The 23,366-nt window shown below is 40.7% G+C and overlaps 1 protein-coding gene, 3 long non-coding RNA genes and 1 pseudogene across 8 annotated transcripts; 4 read left to right on the top strand and 1 right to left on the bottom strand.

Annotated features, from left to right (window-relative positions):
- Positions 1-5,301: 5,301 nt before the first annotated feature.
- On the top strand, positions 5,302-6,891 carry LOC149751396 (uncharacterized). Its single transcript, XR_016398387.1, has 2 exons — positions 5,302-5,871; positions 6,695-6,891. It is a non-coding gene; the product is annotated as an uncharacterized LOC149751396 (long non-coding RNA).
- Positions 6,892-8,147: 1,256 nt separating this feature from the next.
- On the top strand, positions 8,148-8,784 carry LOC103709878 (calcium-binding protein KIC pseudogene; annotated as a pseudogene).
- Positions 8,785-13,035: 4,251 nt separating this feature from the next.
- On the bottom strand, positions 13,036-15,333 carry LOC149751397 (uncharacterized). The gene is made up of 2 exons (XR_016398286.1): positions 14,812-15,333; positions 13,036-13,501 (listed from the first exon to the last, which is right to left on the bottom strand). It is a non-coding gene; the product is annotated as an uncharacterized LOC149751397 (long non-coding RNA).
- A 150-nt stretch (positions 15,334-15,483) lies between these two features.
- On the top strand, positions 15,484-16,919 carry LOC148700115 (uncharacterized). 4 transcript variants are annotated; one of them, XR_016398285.1, is made up of 4 exons: positions 15,484-15,718; positions 16,036-16,359; positions 16,469-16,564; positions 16,625-16,919. It is a non-coding gene; the product is annotated as an uncharacterized LOC148700115 (long non-coding RNA). The 4 variants fall into 4 exon arrangements; XR_016398284.1 differs by having other exon boundaries at positions 16,630-16,919; XR_016398283.1 differs by lacking the exon at positions 16,625-16,919 and having other exon boundaries at positions 15,487-15,718; positions 16,475-16,604.
- Positions 16,920-17,535: 616 nt separating this feature from the next.
- Positions 17,536-22,299, top strand: LOC103709929 (G-type lectin S-receptor-like serine/threonine-protein kinase At4g27290). 2 transcript variants are annotated; one of them, XM_088710619.2, is made up of 7 exons: positions 17,536-19,490; positions 19,693-19,806; positions 19,902-20,113; positions 20,908-21,115; positions 21,226-21,463; positions 21,556-21,706; positions 21,808-22,299. In XM_088710619.2, exons 1-7 carry the CDS (start codon positions 18,146-18,148, stop codon positions 22,114-22,116), a joined length of 2,577 nt encoding a protein of 858 aa, XP_088566745.2. In that variant the 5' UTR covers positions 17,536-18,145; the 3' UTR covers positions 22,117-22,299. The 2 variants fall into 2 exon arrangements, with proteins under 2 accessions (XP_088566745.2, XP_017698973.5); XM_017843484.5 differs by having other exon boundaries at positions 19,905-20,113.
- Positions 22,300-23,366: the final 1,067 nt, after the last annotated feature.

Consider the following 23,366-nt stretch of genomic DNA (forward strand, 5'->3'; position numbering starts at 1 on the left):
AGTGGGGTTCGGTGAGGGAGAGCAAAGGATGCATAGCGAAGGAGAGTGGGAGAGCAAAAAAAATTGGAGACATGGGGCTTTGTGGCGAAGAGGTAGGAGTGAAAATTTGGAGATGCGCAACTTAAGAGTTAAGTGGTATATGCCTACGGTAAATCTTATTAAGTGGTATACTCCGCAAGGACCTTTTGGCACATTTCAATATCTACCAATGATTTAAAACAGTTAGCATGATATAAGACTTTTGCTGACGGACTAAAATATTCGTATGCAATTTATATTTTTTATTAATGAATAATAAACTCCAAGGATAACAATATATATATGGACAGAATAACCATCCATACAAATATAAATATATTGACAGATTTGCCTTCGTAAACAAAAGTGACCGCAATAAGGAGTGTTGTGTGACACCCTCAATCAGAGGCATGCGTGAAGCCAACCTGAAGCTAGCATGGAGCCCAATCAGGTGCGTGAAGCCACATTGAGTCCAGAATTTTTCTATCGTGAAGTTAGAAGAGTCCTCTTTGTTTTGTTTTGTTTGATTGACTCATTCAATGGTTTGAACTGTTAGTAAATCCTTTGTTGACCCATTCAAAGTCAAAAATTAAAATGGATGGGAACTAGGGGGCATGTATGAACCCACCTAGGGTGTGCACAAGCCAACTCTTAGAGTCACGTTTTTTTTTCTGCAAATTGTTTGCTTTGTTTGTTTGCGTTTCATTCAAAAATTGAGTTTCAGCAAGTCTTTGTTTAAAGGAGTTTGATTTATTTCAAACTCCTAATCTCCAGCGGATAAGAGCTAGTTGTTTGATATAGAATGAAAATTTCTGAGTTGAATTTATTATTTTTCCTTCAAGTGCGACACTTCTTTTCTTGGTGAGACGCCAACTTTGGGAAGAGTTTGAGTGAAGTGAAACTCTTCATCCATTCTCACGCCCTAACCCCTTGAGAGTTTGAGTGAAGTGGAACTTTTCCACCCATCCCCTTATTTATCCTAGCCTTTCGACGCCATCCTATTTGAGAGTTCTAGCGAGTGTAAGACTCTTTCTTTTCTCACATTAAGGGCTCGTTTGGTTCGCGGGAAAAGAAGGGGGGAAAGTGTGGTCAACGGGAAAGTAATGAGATGCCTCTTGTTTGGTTGGAGTTTTCAAAGGAGAGAGAAGGAAAAGTTATATTTCCATGGGAATGTGATTCCCACATTTCATGGGAAAGTCTTTCCCATGAGAAACATGGGAAAGTTACTTTCCCATGAGGCGGGAATCACTCCATTTTTACTTTTTCCCAAAAAATCCTTTCAGCATTAAAGAAGCATTAAAGAGGCATTAAAAACCTAATTTTTATTAAGGGCATAATAGAAATTATATATAACTTTCCTAGGAAAGTGGATGGCCAACCAAACATAAGCACCTTGGAAATTTGTCACTTTCCCATGGTCAACTAAACATGCCAAAAGTACTTTCCTAGGCATCCTTTTCCTAGGAATTTGTTTTCCAGGAATCATATTCCTAGGAAGGAAAATGCTTCCCGCGAACCAAACGAGCCCTAATATCTCTTTCCATTCTCATGCCAACATCTCTTTCCGTTCTCACGTCATCATACCATAGAATTTGAGTGCCATCAGGACTCTTCCATCTTGCCATGCCACATTCATTTAATCATGCCGCATCAAGCCTAATCGCGCCTCATTTAATCTAGCCATGCCTCACCCAATCTAGCCGAGTCTTCACCCAATCCAACTAAGCCTTCATCCAATCTAGTCAAGCCCTCACTCAATTAACTCATGTTTCAGCATCCCTTTCTCTTCCAAGCCGCGTCCACACCAAAGAGAAAAAAAAAAGGCAAGAGAGATAACTTGTCATATCCTCCACCATCTCCACCTTCATCTTTTTCCTTCCCACACGCTGCATCAAAAAGCATTCGTAGACCAATGTCATTTTATGTAATGGTCTCATTTTTTCTGGATTAGGAGATACACACAATCAAAATCTTTTCCATAAAGAAGGTTTTGGTTTGACCAAACCTTTTTTGAACCAAAAGATAGAATTTGACTCTGATCACTCAGTGCATTGTACCTTTTATAGGGTGGTGCTACGTCGTAGAGCTTAAAAAGCTATCTGATTTTTAAAAAAGTAATCTCAATTAGATATTGCCGGGCTAAGTAATAGTATTCTGAAGTTTCTAATATAGTGGATCTCGTTTCTAGATCCTATCTAATCTTGAAATTTTTCTGACTAATTGTTGGCATTAAAAACTTGTCTAATAAGTATGGTAATTCGAATCCTTCTCTTTGGCTTTAGATGCATACATTATATGCCGTAGAATAAGACTTTGACAGCATCAAGCTTGATTGGCTCATTATCTGGTTCATTGCCATGAATGTGCTCACCAATTAACTTTATTGACCAGTCTTATGTTCTTTATACTTGTCATCTTTATTAGCCAAGTGGACTTCAATGGCAGGGCGTCTTCGTTGACATTCAAAATCCAATTTCCCCTGGGTTTTCGTATCATTTTGATGGGATTCCTTCCTGTACTTTTCCTATACTTCCACCTCTTTTTCTGTTTATTTTTAGCTGAGTTTCCAACTTTTGAAATAAGATTCAAAATCTACTGATGAAATGGGGAACAATCAAATTCCCGTTCCTTTTCAAAGAGTTGCTCTCATGGAATAGAGTTCTATGATCAATGGTACCTGCTGCCTACTATCTGCAGAGGAATTCCACACCTCTTCTATTCCCCTTTGCAGCCAGTTCATCAAAGCTATCTTCTATACATGCGGGTCCCAGCTGATAGGTACACTGTAGACGCAGAAAGCCGGCAAGGAAGGGGCTGCTTTAGAAGCCGGTTGATGAAATATGTACAATGAGATTTGTAGGCAATCCGGATAATGGCATCCATATCTTCTCCAATCTATCTGCAGGGAAATTTCCAAAAAGAAACCAGTCCAAACATTTAGTCATCAGTCCAGCTTCTAGAGATGACTACTTTACCACTTATCAAATTACTATATTATCCTTGATTTGTACGGTGCAATCAAGTCAGGTCGTTAGAGATATGAGCTCAACTCGATCCAAAATATCCGACCTCAAAACTCAACTCGAAATCAATCGAGTCTTAATATCCAAACTTAAACTCAATTCGATCAGGAAAAAAAAAACAATACTCAAGAATGACTTGATTCGACTATCAATCGAGTCATACACAAGGCCGAATTTGAACCTCGATCATAATTAAAACTATGCTTAAAACAAATTATAATATAGTATAATATTTTAAATATTAAACTAATAATATATTATAAATAAATAAAATATTATATATATGACTTGAAAATCTGCTCAAGCTACTTAAACTTGGTAACAATCGAGCCTAGTCGAGGTTGAACTCGAGTCAAACTCGAGCAGCTCGCGAGCTGCTCAGCTTATTTGTACCCTTAATTTGATTATCAGCGAGTGTGTATACGTAAAGGCTTGCGTGGCGGTCTACGTTGTTGGTCGTAGAAGCGATACAGCGCGCCGGACAAAATCTTCATCACTAGGAGGGAGGGTTTGACTGAGGTCATTATAAAATTATTTCAAACAATGCTATGCATGCCATCTTATTCGTGCTTGGGGCTGTCAAACCAACAAATTATTCGGGAACCGGCTCGAGCTTAACTTGCTCCCTTAGCAAACAGGGTATGATGGAGCTGTTTGACTTGATTTAGTTCTAAATATGAATATATAAGTAGTCTGCATATACTAAATATTGTTTTTAGTACTTACTATTTATATAATTATCATATTTGTTTATTATAGAATAATATAAGGTATATAGCTTGAATATATTTTAAAATTATTAGTCTACACTATATTGAATACAAGTTTTTCAAAAACCGCGCGTGGTTTGAAACTAAATGAGTTGGCTTGAGCTTTTCTCTTTTTTTTTTTTTGAGAAAAAGTAAAGGAGACCAAATGGCACTATATTTATTCAAAGTTCTAGAATTTTGAAGATGTACTATCTAAAGATTGAATTCATTATATTTGGTCATTAAGTAGAGCTATATAATGAACAAAAATCATATGACGCAAGCATCGTAGAAGAAAATATAGAGCGAACTTCTTATTTTGTCACGCTTTTTATAATAACAATTATAAAAAAAATTCAAAAGCCAGAAACTTCTCCTACTAATAGAATCGTTGGTCCCATGATTAAAATAGTCAAAAAAAATTACGCGTGTCATCCTCTTTCTTCCTCGTTTTCAAAATATACTTTTATCAGTGCCTACTATATGGTTAGATGATATACATTAAGCAAATTAATTATCTAGTAAGCCAATACATATTTCTAGATAAATTAATACATAGTTTTCAGAACATGATGTTCATCAATATATAGTACCCAACTAGGTGATATATACTTAATAAATTAGTTATGAACAACCCAATATGCACCTTCAAGTAAATTGATATATAGTTTTTCAAAATATCATGTTCATCAATACACACTATATGACTAAATGATACATAGTTGTTAGCTTTTGATATATGCTATGAGTTTTTTGGTAGACACCCAGCAATAGTCTAAGATATCTATAAAACCCCCAAAATAATAAAAAAAAAAAAGGAAAGGGGCGGATGGGCCGGCCCGAAAAGACCGGGCCCATCCCCCTTATCACGATCGTGCCTAGGGCACGATCGTGGAAGAAGAGAGTAAAGGGAGGGGGGACGGCGGCGGCGGCGGCTTGGAGAGGCGACTCGCCGGAGGGAAGATCGAACGCCGAGATCCGGCCGGCCGTGACGGAAGGCCACTCTCCTTCGGTGAAGATTCCCACGGGTGAAGAGAACTCGGGCCGTGCGCGTAGATCCGGGTTGCTCACGGACTTTCTCCTCCGATTTCGTCGCCGGAAAGGCCGCCGGAGCACCCCGCCGGACCGAGGTAAGCATGGCTTCGTCCTTTGCATTTTATTTGCCTGGTTTTGAGTTGGGTTTCCTGGGTTATGGCCGACGGAATCACCGAAGAAGGATCCGAAACAGGGTACCCCTGTTTCGGCTCCTCTCCTCCGGATTTTTGCCGCCGCCGGCCGCCGGGATTGGTCGGGATCCATGGTTTTGGGCGTCGATCGGGTTTTATGGAGATGGGTGAGGGATTTCTAGGGTTTTTATTGGGGATGGGGATGGTGGACCGAGGGCATCCCGAATGGTTTCACCTCCTTCTTCTCTCCCTCTCGCGTCGGCTGGCCACCGGCGGCGACAGTGGCGGCGGTCGGGGGCCACTGGGGCTGCCGTCGGGTGGGGGGAGCCGAGCCACTCTCAGGGTGGTCTTCCATGGATGAAGGGGGAGGAGGAAGGGAGGAAAGCATGCCGGTTCTTGGGGGAAGAAGAAGAAGAAGATATCTCTTCTTCCCTCCTCTTGGCCGGCGATGATATAGCTAGTGGTGGCTGTGGTGTTGTCGGGTTAGGGAAGGAAAAGGGCACAGCCACCATGGCTATTACCCTTGGACCCAAGTAAATAGAAGGAGGGAGATGTACTCCCAACCATGAAGGATTTTCTTCCTTTCTTTTGGTCTTTTCACCGAGACCGGCCATCGTCGCCGGCATGGCAGCGGCCCCGGCTGGCGACGACACAGGCCGGTGGTACGGAGTGGGAGTCGGGCCACCCCGACTGCCCTAGATCTGAAGGGATTGAGATGTTTGGGGACCTGGTGATGGACCCCATAGCAGATGTGAATTATAGTTTTGAATATTTAAATATTAAATGATTTAGTTGTGATTTATAATTGATGTTGTAGAGGAAGAGTCGGCGGTGCCAGGAGATTTTGATCAGGGGACTCAGCACCCCAGCGCGTAGGTGTGATTCGGACTGTGTTTGAGTCAGTCTACAATTTCTGTAAGAATCCCTACATCTGAGCACTTCTATGCATATATTGATTTATCGTTGGATTTATTTTACGGTTTTGTTGTTATTGCTTGTGAGTTGATATGACACATATGAGATGAATTTTTATCAACATATTTTCATTATTATGTTGTTATTGTTTATGAGTTGATGCGGCACCTATGAGGCGTGCATGTTGTTTATAATGAAAATATTGAGATAAATTCATTTGGGAAGAAATAACATATTTTTTGAAAATTTATGAAAATATGTGATGTGATGGGAATGTGATTGAACATGTAAAACTAGACATGTAATATGGGTTGGACTAACCTTGTCATGAGATAGCCTCTACGAGCTTATGCGTCGGATAGCGGCCACGAGCTGATGCGTGGGATAGCCTCCACGGACTTACGCGTGGGATAGCCTCCACGAGCTTATGCGTAGGATAGCCTCCACGGGCTTACGCGTGGGATAGCCTCTACGAGCTTTTGCGTAGGATAGCCTCCACGGGCTTACGCGTGGGATAGCTGCCACGAGCTTATGCGTGGGATTTGTGCAGTCTTGGACTGGGACATGATCTTGGTTAGTCCAACGCCAGAAATGAAAAGTTTGAAAACTTTGGAATTTGAGTATTACGGGAATGGATCACATAATGTGAAAAAGGATTTGTGTATATGTACTGATTACATATATTTGTTGTTTGTTGAGCTTTTGAAATGATGAAATGATATATATATTTTGATACTTGATTATTTTATGATTTTGTTGTGTGTGGCTGTTAGGATTCTTACTGGGCTGGAAAAGCTCATACTACACTTCCATTTTTTTTCAGAGGCACTGGATTCGTAGAATCTGTCGGATGGGACAAGAAGTGAGCTCGATCTGGAGTCAGACTGCTAGATAGTTAGAAGTCAATTTATCTTTTATTTATGGACATTTGAAATTATGTAATAAATCAGTACATTGTAGCTGGATTAGATTGAATTACATCAATCTTTGATTTTGGCATTTATGGAATTATTGGAATTATTGGAATTGTTGTTTATCTTAGGCCTTGCATGATCTTTAGGGCATTGCTCTAGGGCTCATGCGGCCGGTCGCGTGCCGGACCCGGGTGACGGGTTCGGGGGCGTGACAATATCTCCAAAAAAATCAATACATAGTTTTCAAATTATATTTTTTACCAATATAGACTATATGACCAGATAATACACGCCAAACAAATTAGTTATTTAGTAGGCTAATATACACCTCTTGGTAAATCGATACACAGTATTCAAATCATACTTTTTGCCACTATATATTATATGACAGAATGATACACGCTAAGCAAATTAGTCAATTAGCAAGCCAAAATACACCTCTAGATAAATTGATATACATTTTTCAAAATACAGTGTTTATCAATATCAATACATAGTATACAATTTTCTAACTTTGTCTAGTGCAAAAAATTATGTACATTCTATTCCTTAGACTCCATTACCTTTTAATTGCAAAGATTTTCAATAGAGAGAGAGAAATTTGGAGGAGGAGAAAAAGACTCAAAAAAAAGAAGAAAGATCGAATGGATGGGAGAGATGGCTTGATAAAAAAGAGGATGGATGAAAATGCTTGATGGGGAAAAAAAAAGGATGCCGTAGATATTTTTTTTTTTTAATCACGGCACTAACAACTTCGTTAGTAAAAGAAATTTTTTAACTTTTGGATTTTTTCTTTAACACGAGGACTAGATGATACATAGCAAATTAGAAAATCCGCCCTATATCTTCTCCTGTAATACCTGTCCCATATTATTTTTGTGCAATATAATCACTAAAAAATTTCCAATCAAATTATCATTTATTCCAACTTATTCCAAATATCTTATTGTTGAACCAAACGCGGAGATCCACCTGCAATTCACACTTGCTGATACAAGTTGATCAAGTAACATCAATAACAGTAAGCACGGAAACTTGGGTGCCCCAAACCACAGGGCATTTCCGACCGCCCAGTATTAAAATTCCAACAATACCCCTCTCAAGGCTTGATCCGGTCAACGGCACCACACCCACCGTACTCCGGAACAGTGGGACGCCGTTACAGACGCAACCGGTCTCCTCTACCCAAAATGACCGCAGCGCCCGGTCTCCGCGCCTTCTACGAAAGCGACACCCGTCTTCCCCCACCCTTCCGACCGAATCCCACCCCAATCCCGGCTGTCATCTCGTGGCCCCCTCTCCTTCCTCGAATCCCCTCTCCCCCCCCACCTTTCCCAACCTTATTTGATCGCCCTTCTCTCCCCGGATCCTCTCCGCAATCCCACTCTCCTTGTTCCCGATTTACTCTTCCCTTCTCCCATGGCTCAGAGACCGGTCGAGTTCGAGGACTTCCTCCCTCTCATGGCGGAGAAGCTCGGGGAGGACGGCCTCATGGAGGAGCTCTGCAACGGCTTCCGCCTGCTGATGGATCCGGGGAGAAAGCTGATAACTTTCGAGAGCTTGAGGCGCAACGCGGCCCTGCTGGGCCTGGAGGGGCTCCGGGATGACGAGCTCAGAGGGATGCTGAGGGAGGGGGACCTCGATGGCGATGGCGCCTTGAGCGAGATGGAGTTTTGCGTGCTGATGGTGAGGCTGAGCCCGGAGCTGATGGAAGCCTCGCGGCGCTGGATGGATGACGCGCTTTGGGAAGCGTTTGCAGCTGGCGGATTCACGAGCTGAGCTCTCTTCTTCTTCCGCCTGTTTTTTTATTTCTTCTTGGTTAAAGACCCGATATTCCTGGCAGCTGATGTGTTGGATTTTGGGGGATTCTACTGACTGATACGATTGTTGGAGGGGGATCTGATGTTTATATGACAAATTAATTGGAAATTTAACTGAATTTTGAGGGCCATGGATATCTTTGGATGCTCATGTCAATAAAGTTTTCAATTTTGCGGTCCCCTTGTGTTTCCTGTCAATTTGTTGAAAACGTTATTGGCTTAGTATAGCTCATGCATCCGAGATGTTTCTGTGTGGCTTGAAGTTGTTGATTAATCTTTTCGACCACCGATTGGCTCAGGGATTGGTCATTGGGTTATTAAATGCATCTGACCCTTTTGCATTCACGATGTATATCATGCATTTGATTTACTTACAGAGGAGAATACAACTCTGTTTTTGGGGAGAATGAAGCTATTGGCTGATTTCCCATCAAGTGCACAAATTGTACATTAACATTGGCTTACAATGAATTGTTAGTCTAGGTCTCTATCGACCCTGGGGCACTGTAGCTTTGGCATAGTTGATAGTAGAAAGAGCATAGTATATTGAATAATTTAGACTTTTCCGAAAGATAAATGCAGGATTTCTAGATGGGGTGCCATGTCAGTTGCTGTATCAAACTTCAAAAATATCGATCAAATTAGTAGAAACATATCCTACTGCTTGTTCTTGATCATGTCGAGACCCTTTTCGAGGCATCTTAAACTTGAGAACTGGGATATGAGCAGCCAATCAATTCATCTTAGGAAACCAGGCCGTTTCTTTCTTTCTGCAGTCCCCATTAATGCCTTGAAGCATCTTATTATAAACTTCTGAAGCTAGGAGAATATACTCGCAAGGAAGTCAGGGTAGGCGAGTTCTATTTTGTTGGGTTTCAACGGCCTTCCATCACGTTTGTCTTTTTTTGATGAAGAGGGAGGCAAAGTCACCTGACTCTTGGCTCTTATTAAAAAAGAGAAATTTGTAAAAACTATTTATAAAGAATTTGCAAGAAAGAAAAATTCAAAAGAACAATAAAAATCTTTAACAAAATATAGTGATTTGTAAATAATCCTATTAAACTATTCAACAAGCTGAACAATCTCATAAGTGATTTGAAGGATCTCTTTATCTTCCATATACAACTATATAAGCTTTGTATCCTGATGTGAGCCAACTTCTTTCCAACTTCTTTCTAAAGAAATAGATCAACGTCGCTCAGCGTGCGGCAGCAAAGAGATAGATCAACCTCCTTTTATATGCTTGGATTGTTCGTTTTATTCATATGGTAGATATGAGATCCTTTGACTACATTATGGAAGGATGATGTACATGTTAACTTGACCTAAAAGCTTAGGCTGTTAAACCTTGGATGCAATCATCTATATTAATCACTCTCCCTCCCACAAATTTTTTCATCATATGCGACTAATTCTCGCATGAGAGATATATTTTGGTTCCTTAATTGCAAAGCCTTTTGTGGAGCTGCAGTCAAGGGTTTGTGGAACTCCATTTTCACACAATCATCATGCTATGGGAACCATGGCTTGCAGAATGCTCTTTTTAATCATCATACCAGTAGATTTTCTTCTCTGAGAAGTAGGCTGATAGAGGGCTCGTAGATGCTCCAATAGTCATCTCATTTTGAACTGGTCTCCCTAGAAAGCTGGATAACTTCAAGTTTTGAATTTGAGTGGCTTAGCCATGGATCCATCTCTGTTGGCAGAGTATGCTGCTAGGTTTCTATCCTCTTTCGCAGGGAAAGCAAGGTCAAATGTGGGTGAGGGAACCCAGAATGTTATACGGCCAATTTGGGATAATCTTTGCTTGGGGAAGACCCTTCTTTAACTACTCCAAGAACCGGGCCATGCAGACTTCCACCTAGCTGATGCCCATGTTAAAAGAGAATTGGAGTAGGAGGGCAGTACTTTGTTGTGGAAAGGGACAAAAGCATTGCCTCCGCTGCTGCCGTGGAGTTGGGCCTCACATAGTTGGAACAATCAATATTCGTGATGCAACAACGGTTGCATTAGATGCAAAACAAAAGTTCTTCCTTAACCGAACTACAAGTATGGAATTCCATGATATGGAAAGACAGAATATAGAACCTAAAAAGATAATGAAAGTTCTTCGTCTTTGAATCGAGTTGGACCCTCCAAAAAGAATAAAAATGAAAGTAAAGGTTTTATTTTTTTGATAGATTGTTTCGATATATCGTAGGGCACTTTTTTCCTTCTCATTCGAGATATTATGGGCAATTAACCAACCTATTAATGTACCGAATCTAATGAGTTAAAAAAAAAATAAGTAAAAGATAATATCAGGTTGTTGGCCCCAAAATGGATTAGGTCCTTTTTATTGAAAAAGAAAAAAAATGATCAAAATTAAAATTCTTTTCAAATCCATTTTTTTATTTTATTCCAAAATTACTTAAATATAATTTAATTTTTGAATGAAGTTACACAACACAGAAAAGTGCTATAAATAATGATTTGTAATGGATGGGCCCAATCCACAAATCTTATAGAATTTTTAGCCCAATCTTATTTGGATAATTTAGTAGAATCTAGGCTAAGTTTTTAATCTAGGAAGTCCATTTAAGCATGACCAATATCAACCCAACACCTCCTAGTCTGAGTTCTATAAAAAGAAAAAGACCTCCATGGACACACTAACCGGCCCATAGGTTCAGATTTAGGCCGGGACTTTGGCGGATCTTTAAAAGATACGGGCTGGATGGGCCGGTAAACCCATTTTGTATACGATATTCCCACATGAATATCCATACAGGTTATTAATGTTAAGAAAAAAAAAAAGGTGGAAACTTTGTGAGCAGCTTAAGCGATAGCAAATATCAGGTGTAGAATTTTTATAAACATTCTCGTCACCATCTTGCTTGCTATTTGATCTACTTTATTTTACTGACTGTTACTTATTCCCCTCCTGCCTTCGCATTATACATTTCATCCCTGTCTCCTTTGACTCTCATGTACATACTTCTCTTACATATTCAATAAATTGGGTGGCTCAGCCTTGCCTTCCCTCAAAAAATTAAAAAAAATTTTAAAAAATAAACATTCTCTCCAATTCCAAAATTGAGTACACTTTTGATTGTTATGACGGTCACACCGGCTTGACAATGGCCTATGCATCGACTGGATGTTAAAGATGCATTTCTCCATGATCGACTTACTACACCAGTATACATGGAGCAACCATTCGATAATGACTCAACCCGACCACGTCTGCAAATTAAAATAGGCTTCATGCGGGCTTGAACAAGTTCGACACGTTATCTACAAGATATTTATGCAGTACAAGGTGGACTTAATATTTATTTATTTGTTTATATGTCATGGGTCATGACGTACGACTGCCTTACTAGTGATGATGAGGAGTTTCTTTTGCTGGTTTATCTCTTGTTTGGAAATTATAATGGGATTTGGGAGATCTTCACTGCTTTCATTGGGAGTCAAGTTTACTGGGTCAAAGATGGGCTATTATTACCCAATCCATCACCATCTTCTTCCGAGTCATTGGATCACCTTTTGCATTAATCTTCTTCTGAGTCCTTTGCCCTTGCCACATATGGAGTCTTGTTGGTGGGCTCGAGTATTTTATATTTACTCGGACAACTCTAATATATCGTATGAATTATGTGGCTCAATTTATGCATTAACTGACTGCCATTCATTTTCAGCTTCCTAAATGGATATTTCAGCATACAAACTCCTTCAATTTGATGTGCTTTTTCGAAGTTGATTGATCCAGAAGTCTGCTTACCTATAGACCTACGAATTGCTTGATTGCATATTGTATAATAATCAAGGATTTTATTTAAAATGGCTAGCCAGAAAGTATTATTTGGATTTTTTGATCTTATATAAGTATCCAAAATTTACTTAATGAATAATCGATATGGAATTAAACCCGAATCAAGTGGTTGATATCTTTATAAAATCTTTGGCCCGTCCGTCCTTTAAGCATTTACAAAACAAACCATATCTATGAACAGTTTTGAGGGGGAATGTTGGAGTCCAAAATTTGTGTTCAAATCAACAAGTTTGAATTCAAACTTACTGCCTTGGAAATCAACATCTCTATTTTATTGTCTTGGCAATGCAGTTGTCCCTCCCAAGGGCCAAAAAAAAAAAAAATCTGGAATGGAATTAATTAATTTAATATCTGTTTTGAATTGAAGCAATGCTCGGCAATATTTCTCCAGTTAACATAGTAATTAGATCCTTCCTTCCCTTTTAGACTTGTTCAACCAAAATTAATATATTGTATGGATATGTATTGAATTGCGTGTACAATTAGTCCCTGCAAAAGGCTTAAATCGTATTGCTAACCATATTCAAAACACGAGGGAATAGAAAGAAGTGTACAAAAGTATAAATCGTTTATTGGTCCCTATCAATCTTTCTACCTTTCTTTTTCTTCCCTTCTCTCTCTCTCTCTCTCTCTCTCTCTCTCTCTCTCTCTCTCTCTCTCTCTCTCTCTCTCTCTCTCTCTCTCTCTCTCTCTCTCTCTCTCTGATCTATTGGAGTTTCAGAATCCAACTGGTCGTATTTTGACCAAACCAAAGTTTCCAAGATGTTAGCTTCCCAAATTACTAGTGCCATCTTCAGAAATACCATGACTTCAGGTCACCGATAATTAATGTTTTCTGTCACGCCCCGAATTTGGTTCATGACACGGCCGTGCTATTACGAACCCTTGCCCGCAATAACACGTAGCCACTTTAAAACTTTAAATCAATTATGAACAATTTTTTTCTTGAATGTTATCAAATGTTTCATCAATAAAAGATTGATTATAAAGCATCTAAAAATAGTAACATTTAATGCGTCATTTTCTTTTCCCCATAACCCTGAAGCATGACACGCTCCTCGTTCCTAGCATCTCCTATTCATCTGTAAGAACATAAACAAATGGGTATGAGCTATAAAGCTCAGTAAGTAACCATGCATAATCTTATCTGATCAATCATAATATTTTCTCATACTAGTGCATTAATTTAAGAAACTAACAGTTGTAACAAAGTAAGCATTTCATATAACAAACCAGTCATATAAACTATGCATGTCCATTAATGCAACTTCATAAACATGGCTATGCATCATAAAACTTTTGTCATTATCCCATGCTTTGAAATCCATGCTCATCATTATTCATACTTTGAAATTCGTGCTCATCATTATTCATGCTTTGAAATCCGTACTCATCATTATTCATGCTTTGAAATCCATACTCATCATTATTCATGCTTTGAAATCCGTACTTATCATTATTCATACTTTGAAATCCGTACTTATCATTATTCATACTTTGAAATTCGTGCTCTCAGATAATAGTGCAGCTATGGTCACTATTAGTACCCGTGACAGGGCCATAATCTTTACCAACTATTATTCCCCGTTGGCAGGGTCTAAGCCAAGCTACTTAACCCGCTGGCGAGGGCCGTATGCCGAGCTACTGTAACCCGCTGGCGATGGCCATAATCTTTGCCAACTATTGTTCCCCGTTGGCAGGGTCTAAACCAAGCTACTATAACCCGCTGGCGAGGACCGTATGCCGAGCTACTGTAACCCGCTGGCGAGGGCCATAATCTTTGCCAACTATTGTTCTCCGTTGGCAGGGTCTAAACCAAGCTACTATAACCCGCTGGCGAGGGCCGTATGCCGAGCTACTGTAACCCGCTGGCGAGGGCCATAATCTTTGCCAACTATTGTTCTCCGTTGGCAGGGTCTAAACCAAGCTACTATAACCCGCTGGCGAGGGCCGTACATAGCGATCTGAGAGTTCTTAAAAACATATCATGCTTTTCATAAATCTTTTCTCATCGGTACATTGGAAAGTGAGTAATGGCATCATGCTGAATAAAATTCATGATCATGCTGAAAACTTTATTTTTCTTTCCATGCATCTTTCTACCTCATCATAATAATGTATAAATAATATAATAATCATTATGGATGCTATTTATCCAAAATCATGCAATTATTTGCTAACACATGTTGGATCCTAATTTTGTGAAAATATAAATAATCATATACAATTTCATAATCAAATAGTCACAAGTATTTGATAAAACATAAGATTATATCCGGGTTACTTATATTTTCCACAATTCATATACACAATTCCAATTCTATAAATAATACTTTTTCACCATATAAAACGTGATACATGATCCATAATAAGATTAAGACATGTTACTTACCTTAATTTGCCCATCAAATGCCAATTCTTCAATACCTAGCAAGATCATTAAATTACATGTCACTGACATATTTAATTTCTATTTATTTATAATCTTAAAGTCATTTACAACCCATCCATAGGACTCAATTTCATTTTCGGGTCCATAGCCCAATTTAATTTCTGGTTCAGGCCCATGGCCCAATTCGATTTTTGGTTCTGGTCTAATCTACTTCCTGATTCGGATTTGATTAAATTCCTGATTCAGGTCTGGTTCACCTTCTGGTTCGGGTTGACCCAATTGCTCTCTGGTTTAGGTCAGGGCCCATTTGCATTCAGGCCCAAAGTTTAATTGGTTTCTGGATCAGGCCCGTGGCCTGATTCAATTACTGGGCCCATTTGTATTCAGGCCCAGAAACACAATTAGTTAATTTATAATTAATCCTTATCAGTTCTAATTAATTTAAAAGGGAGCCTAGTCTCAAACTATATTCAATTTAGTCCCTATATTAAAATTTGAGCTCTTCAAGCCCAGTTAGTTTTAGTTTTAAGAACACTAGGCTTGAATCAGGGCCCATTTCGGAATAGGCCCATTTCGGCCCACAGCCATTTATTATTATTATTATTTCTTTTTTTTTTCTTTTTCTTTTCTTTCTTCTCCACTCTTCCCGAATCTTCCTTTCCGAAGCTTCTCCCTTTCTTCTTCCATTTCCACCGCGATCTCCTCCCCCTCTTCTTGTCCTCTCCTCCCACGAGGCAAGGAGGCTCGGGAGGGACGAGCAACGGCCGACGGCGTCCGGCGCCCGGCCTGCGGCGCCCACGGTCGCGCCCGCAGCTGTGCCTGCGGTCGTGCCCGTGGCCGCATCGGCGTCCCGCATCCCACGGCCGACGACCCGCGGCGGAGGTCGGCGCCCGCGGATCGACCACCGGTAAGTATTTCTATTTTATTTTATTTTTCTTCTTCTTCCTCTCTTCTTCTTTTTCTTCCTCCCCTTCTTTCTTCTCCCGTGGAGGGGAGATCGGACCCGAAGAGGCCCGACCCACAGCCGGTGGCGCTCTCCGGCCGGTCAGTGGCACCGGCCGCCCTTGCGGCCGCGCCCGCAGCTGCAAGTGGTGCTCGTGGCCGACGGTCTGTGGCCACCGTGACCTGTGGCCGACGCTGTTCGCGGCCGCCCCGGCCGACGCCCATTTTTTTTTTTTTTTATTTCTCTAATTTTCTTTTTGTTCTAATCATTTATCTGGACAGGTCGGAATATGAGATGGAAAGGATAGAGTGATCAGAAGATTCACCTAGCTCCGGGAAGAGGCTGTGAGAGACGATGTCGAGCTGGGGTGCCTCCTCCTCCGGCGCCGCCGCTCTCAATCCAATTCCTTGTAGCAGGAGAAAGAGGGTAAGAGGCAGTGAAGGATGGTCGATGGAATCTCCCAGAGGAGCCATGGCATTTATAGCCTCATCGGAAGGTAGGGGGAGGGAGAACGGCCACTATTGAGCGGTTATAACCGCCTCAACAACTTCCTTCCCGAAGCTCCCACTGTTGGACCTCCAGATGGGCCACCGACTACGATCCAGGTTGGCCCGTCTGGGCCCAATAATTACATTTTCACCTTGCAAATTACTTTGAGATGCTGACCTATAGAGTTTGTAATGCTAAGTTGATTAGTTTTTTGTGACTTTAAAGTTTCAGGATGGCAGTGTTTTTTTGGATTTCTGAGATATCCAAAATGCTCACCAAGGGAAAAAGATGAAATGTCCCATGCATGAAATTTTCCTCAAGGTGCTGCTTAAATTTATACTTAGAGAATTATCTGCTTAAATTTTCTGACATGGAATTCAGAGCAGCGTGGGAGGGAATCTCATATGCCAAGCGGGCGCTAGAGACGAGGAGCATCATCCTAGAGAGAGACTTAGTGAAGATTATGGAGCAGATTCTACAGGAGGGGACGTGAGAGATAAATCATCCGCTTCTATTGGGGGAGTGTGATGCCTTACAGATTGTACATGTCTACCGGGAGGCGAACAGAGTTGCGGATTGGGTCACCTTCTGTACTGCTCACCACTTCGGAGAGATTCTCTGGACACGTCATGTATCTGTCCCTCCACCTCTAGAGTGTATCCTTTTTTTAGACTCTCATGGCAGTACTCATGAGAAATTAGTGTAAGCAGCCGATGTATCAAAAAAAAAGAAAAAGAAAAGAACATGAAATATCATGATGCAAAGAGATATTAATAGTAACACCCACCTTTAGAGACTTGTTCCACAACAAAATTTATCTTATACTTAGGACCCTTCTTTGAGCCAAAAATAAGGTAGACCACTGCCTTCGCTCGATGCTTCTTCAACGAGTATGCCAATTCCAAATTTTGTTTCTTCATTTTTTTGTTATGGTCTTGTCTAGCATTAATCTTTCTACAGAAGGGCAAATCATATATATTAGTCAATTTGCAACAACGAAGATCATAAAAAATCTAGTGTGAAAGGCTGACTTGCTCTGGTTTAAGAAGTCTTTGGCACGCTGGACATGAGGGAAGCCATGAAAGCTACACCTTAGGAGGTCGCAAGCAGGACATTAATTTGATTGGACGATCCTTACCTTCTTGGCCACAAATTTCACAGGCAGGTGGGTTGGGTTGGATTGGCTTCCTGAATTGAGAAAACACCCCTGAGGCACTTGAGAGTTACCTGAGTTCAGGTTGGTTGCTGCATTTCAAGTATTGATCATTTCAAGCAGCACTTGTTAATTCTTAACGTCAACTTGAGTGTTTTTTTTTTAAGTTTTTTTTTCAGAGGTGGTTCCCTCAACCCTATAAATTAAGGTGTTTGTGATGTTTGTGTTGGCAATTTTTCTAAAGCCACAGAGAACGCGTTTCAGCTGCTGGCTTTGGGTTGAAGGGACTTCTTTTGTAGGAAATGTGTGGTGATACCAAATTCTTAAGAATTAACGAACATCCATGTATACTGAACTTTCTATCTTTTTTTTATAGGATTATTAATTGTATCCATTGAAAGTATCCTCCGATTTAATTGTAAACCATGAGGAGACTCCGTAGCTTCCAAGTTCAGACTTCTCTACCTCAACCAACCAACCAATAATTACGTCGCCCAAGTCTTTGTTTAGTCTTCTACTTGTGCACTCGACTAAAAAAGGCATCGGTTTCCAGTTGGACTCAAAAATTAGCGATCATAAGAAAGCTCGGGCATGCAACCTCTATGACCGAATTAATCCCAAATATGTGTTTGCTTTTGAGTTTCAGAAAACTTAGTAATATGCCACAGAAACATGAGAGACCTTGATATCCGGAATAAGTCAAATTAATGACCCCGTAAAAGTTCACGGACCTTGATAGCTGCATTCAAATGCCTTCAAATTACGCGATTTCCCAGTTTGCAAAGAGCCGAAGCATCAAAGGAGCCATCATGGGTGATACAAGAAGCATCCATGGCTTTTTAGTTTTTGCTTTCCTGATTCTCCTCACCGCTAAATTTTCTCATTCAGCAGACACTCTATTTCCAGGCCAATCAATTAAAGATGGAGGGAAACTAGTTTCTGCCAGCCAGACCTTCGAACTAGGATTCTTCAGCCCAGGCAGCTCAAGAAATCGCTATGTTGGGATATGGTATTACAAGCTCTCAACGAAGACTGTGGTGTGGGTTGCCAACCGGGAATCGCCGGTGTTCGACGCCTCTGGATACCTCACTATCGACGGGGAAGGCAACTTGATCATTTTGGATGGGATCGGGAGATCGATCACAATAGCATCCAACTCCGGAAGAACCAACCTCACAGTTGCTGCACTGACGGACGCAGGCAATCTTGTCCTAAAGGAATGGAGTGGCGGACGAGAAGGACGAGTCTTGTGGCAGAGCTTCGACCATCCTACCGACACGCTGATTCCCGGCATGAAAATGGGACTGGTCGGAAAGGAGAACCGGATTCTCACGTCGTGGAGAAGCTCAGAAGACCCAGCCGAAGGTGATTTCTCCGTCGGGATCGATCCCAACGGGACGCGGCAGTTCATCATCTGGAGAAGACGTGATGTCTACTGGAAAAGTGGGGTGTGGAATGGGATGAACTTCAGCTCAATCCCTGAAATGACCAGAGATTACTACATCGGTTTCAGCTACTCGCCAAACTGGAATGGCAGCTCCTACTCTTATTCTCTGAATGACAGTTCTAAACCAGTAAGAACTGTCATGGATGTTTCAGGGAAGATCGGGCAGCTAGCTTGGGTGGAGACATCACAAGAGTGGGTACAATTCTGGGCTGGACCTACGAATTATTCCTGTGAGATCCCCACCAGCTGCGGGGTTAATGGTCTCTGCAACAATTATACCACCCCGGCATGCAGTTGTCCATATGGGTTTGAGCCTACTTCTCACGTTGCCTGGAATTCTGGGGACTGGTCTGGAGGATGCGTGAGACGAGAGAAGCTGGAATGTGGAAATGGAAATGGATTCACAGAGATGAAGAGGATTAAACTGCCGATTTTCTTCTCAGATACTGGAGTTTTGAGCATGGACATCGACGACTGCAAGGCAAAGTGTTTACTGAACTGCACTTGTACAGCTTATGCTTCAGCGCATGGGAATGGAACTGGTTGTCTGCTGTGGTTTGGAGACCTTCTGGGTCTCCAAGATCACTATGATGGTGCTCAAGACCTCTATGTTCGTTTGGCGGCTTCAGAGCTCAACCATGCTGCAGGTCAGATTCTCTGATTGGTAATTCTGTGCACATTTCATATGATTGCTTCTTCTGTTTGTATTTTTTTTTTTGGTTTAATCAGATCTCTTTTCTTTTTCGCTTTTTTTTTTCTTTCTTTATTAATTTTTGATCTAAAGTACCCATCAAATTCTGTTTGTAATTTCTAAAACTTGCCTGTCCCTCCCAAATTACTGTAATTCAGATAAAGGAAGCAAGAGAGAGCTTTGGATAATAGTAGTACCGACAGTTGCAGCGGTGATGCTCTTATTGGGTGTTTTCTTATGTTACTTGCGTAGGAGAAGGCTCTATTTGAAAGGTAATTAATCTATGATTGTATGATTGTGTACATAGTTATGATCACTCATGTATCCAATTACTAAAGTAATAATTTCTTTGCTCTGTTCCAATCAGCAGCCAAGAACGCATCAAGCCACGAACTTCGACTACTGGAGACAGGTACTAATGGAGCGGTGGCTTATAAAGCCAGCGAAGCACTAAAGGATGGAGGCGGCCAGAAAGCTCCTGACTGTACATTGTTCAGTTTTCCTACCATAGCAGCTGCAACAAATAATTTCTCTGCTTCTAATAAACTTGGAGAGGGTGGCTTTGGGCCTGTCTACAAGGTACTATTCTTACCTCTTAATTTTCAATGCTTTGCAATGGAAACATGAGGTATACCTTGTGATTTGTTTTTAGGTGGATGACTGATGTTGATCTACTGTGCCTGAATCACATTTAGCTTTCCAAATTGATACTTATTTTATCTAAAGAGGTCAAAAAGGAAACAAAACAGTGCAGGAAGTTTCGCATGCATAAATTAAATCTTCATGAACCGGACCTTATTAGAACCGTAGAGGAATTACAACAGTTTTTCTGCATTAAAATAATGAAACCAAAGAGGATCTAGAATCTTACTCTTATAATTATTTTATTTGTTTATTTTTTAAGAGATTTAAGCTGAGCGGGTTGAAGAAACTATTGTTATTTCCCAATTGGATAGAAGATAATTTTCCATTTTCTATAAAGTACTTAACTCGATCAATGATGGATACAAGTTGCCAGGGCCTAAAATATAACCCTTTTTTTTTCTGAAACTCTGTTGTGATATTGTTAATGCGGAAAATGTGGGCATCTTTCTCAGCACTAAATAAAAAGTCTTATCCTCTAGCTTATTAGAATCCCTTCATCCAAACCATACTAGTGAGTTGTAAAGTTTGCTACACTAGAAGTAGTCATGAGCCAAACAGTCTGTTTTGCTTGATAAGTTTGACTTGATTAAAACATCAAAAAAATTGGGTTTGCCATCAAACATCATCATGCTTCTCTGTCTGAAAGTCTAAAAAAGCATGCAATTGTATTGTACAGAAGTGAGAATAACATCAAAGGAAGTAATGGGGCAATTTATGAACTTTATCAGGGCATGCTGGAGGGACATGAACTAGCAGTGAAAAGGCTTTCGAGAAGCTCAGGACAAGGACTGGTGGAATTCAAAAATGAGATTGCTCTTATTGCCAATCTCCAGCACAGAAATCTTGTTAGACTTCTTGGCTACTGCATTGAAGGAGAAGAGAAGTTACTGATCTACGAATACATGCCAAACAAGAGCTTGGACTCCTACATCTTTGGTTAGTCAAAATGGATCTGTCCTACTTTGATGTTGGCTTTTCTTCTTTGCATGCAGATGAAAAAGTATTGCACGTCGATCATTTTTTTCTCATGTACATGGTACTTGCAGATCCAACCAAGAAAGCAGAATTAGACTGGACTAAGCGTTTCCACATCATTGAAGGGATCGCCCAGGGGCTTCTTTATCTTCACAAGTACTCTAGAGTTAGAGTTATTCATAGAGATCTGAAAGCCAGCAACATACTTTTGGATAGTGAAATGAACCCCAAGATATCAGACTTTGGCATGGCTAGGATTTTTGGAAGGAATGAATCCCAAGCCAACACTAAAAGGGTGGTGGGCACATAGTAAGTAATTGCTTCTTCCATAATTATACTCATGCATAAAACATGATGCTTGGATTGTTTACTTAAAGGAATCGATGAATTATTGAATTCAGCGGTTACATGTCTCCTGAGTATGCAATGGAGGGCCTTTTCTCAGAGAAATCCGATGTTTTCAGCTTCGGTGTTCTACTATTAGAGATTCTTAGTGGCAGGAAGATCACCAGTTTTCGTTGTCAAGACAAATCTCCGAACCTTCTTGGATATGTGAGAAATTAAAACTTTAATTATCATTGTTCTTTTTTTTTTTTCTGTTTCATGAGCACTCTTTTGATTTCATGGGATTTTGACAAACTGGTCACTTGCAGGCCTGGGAATTATGGATCGAAAAGAACATCTTGGAGTTAATGGACCCACTGTTGCATGATGCTTGTCATTCAGAAGAGTTCTCGAGATACATTCAAGTGGCTCTTCTGTGTGTGCAAGGCATTGCTGCAGATAGACCAACCATGTCAGATGTTGTATGCATGCTGAGTAATGAATCGATATCCCTCCAAGCTCCTAAACGACCAATTTTCTCCGTTGGAAGAACACCAGATGCAGCTTATATGCCTGCAGACAGGAGGGAAGAATGTACTGTAAACAGTTTATCTGTTACTGCGTTGGCAGGTCGATAGAAAGTCATTTGATCTTTAGACATAGGTGTTCATTTATTTTACTTGGATGTAACAAAAATGGATTCATTACATTGTATGCCGATGTAACATGAGGTTCAACAGCACCTGCATTCCTTGCTAGGTGGAATTTGACAGAACCAAAATGAAAGATAAGTATATGGCATAAGAATTTACATGGAAAAACTACCACGGCTTCAAGTTGAAGTTAATACAGCTAAAGCTCCAGACTTCTAAAGGAAACAGGAACAGAAGTAGTTAGGAGAGATCAGACCAAGCATTTCGGTCCAAGTAATTTCCATACCACTGGATAAGAATTAAAAAAAAAAAAAAGAAGAGTAATCGGCACCAGAGAGTTGAAGAACAGATGGACCTGCTTGATCTCGGGCCCTTTTTTTTGTTTGTTTGTTGATGATAAGGGAGGCCCAAAAAAAGGCCACCCAGATTTTATTGAGAATCTTAGGCCAAATTTTGGCCACCCCAGGCATGTCTTTGAGACTGCATAGAAGAGACCATTCGTCCCAAATCTGAGTTCCTTTGATGGCAACAGACTGAGGAGGATTTGTTGAGGAATATCCTCTAATTTCTCTCCTTCCAGCAGCACCATAAGATCACAACCATCAACATAAGAACAGCAGCTATAGGGAAATGCCTGGTTCTAGGGTCAGCGAGCAGGTGGGCAATATTTTTCAGGAGTGGGCACAACTACAATGGAGTAGAAACAATTCCAAATTTGAGAGGTGAAAGCACAGGAACTAAAGAGGTGCTCTACAGTTTCAGAATGGCCAAAAAGGAAGCAATCTCCAACAAATTTGCCCAGTTTTCTTTGCAGAAGGTCTCATAGAGTATTAAATTTGTGCATGAGGGCAAGCCCGAGGAAAACTGTTGACCTTTGATAGCGTGTTAATTTTACAAAGAGTGGTGGCCAGCTTCCATTTAACACCCCTGGTGTTTAGAAACTGGTATAAGGAGCTGCAGGAGAACTTATCAGAGCCTTCCAATTTTCAAAACAAATTATCCAAGCCTAAGTCTGGATGCAATTCAGCAAGAAGAGCATGCAGTTTACTCTGTTCTTCCAGAGCTTCAGAGGATAGATTTGATGAACATTCAAAGGCCCAGGTTTGACGCCTAGTGTCGCGCCCCGCTTGCACGGGCACGTGAGGCCCACGTGGGGGCCATATGAGGGAGGAGCATGGGGCTCTCCTGCCAGATATTATCCGGTTTCAGGGACCGCACGCGCCGCTCAAACCCCT

Source organism: Phoenix dactylifera, chromosome 14 (assembly GCF_051530095.1).
Source record: "Phoenix dactylifera cultivar Ajwa chromosome 14, Ajwa_hap1_PhDact_Kaust_v1.1, whole genome shotgun sequence".
NCBI classification, from domain to species: domain Eukaryota; kingdom Viridiplantae; phylum Streptophyta; class Magnoliopsida; order Arecales; family Arecaceae; genus Phoenix; species Phoenix dactylifera.

Bases quoted from the DNA above. Each gene is read 5' to 3' on its own strand.
- LOC103709929 (XM_088710619.2), top strand. From the start codon at position 18,146: ATGCCTTCAAATTACGCGATTTCCCAGTTTGCAAAGAGCCGAAGCATC. The intron at 20,114-20,907 runs GTACTATTCTTA...GAACTTTATCAG, and splicing joins GCTTTGGGCCTGTCTACAAG to GGCATGCTGGAGGGACATGA. The intron at 21,707-21,807 runs GTGAGAAATTAA...GGTCACTTGCAG, and splicing joins CTCCGAACCTTCTTGGATAT to GCCTGGGAATTATGGATCGA.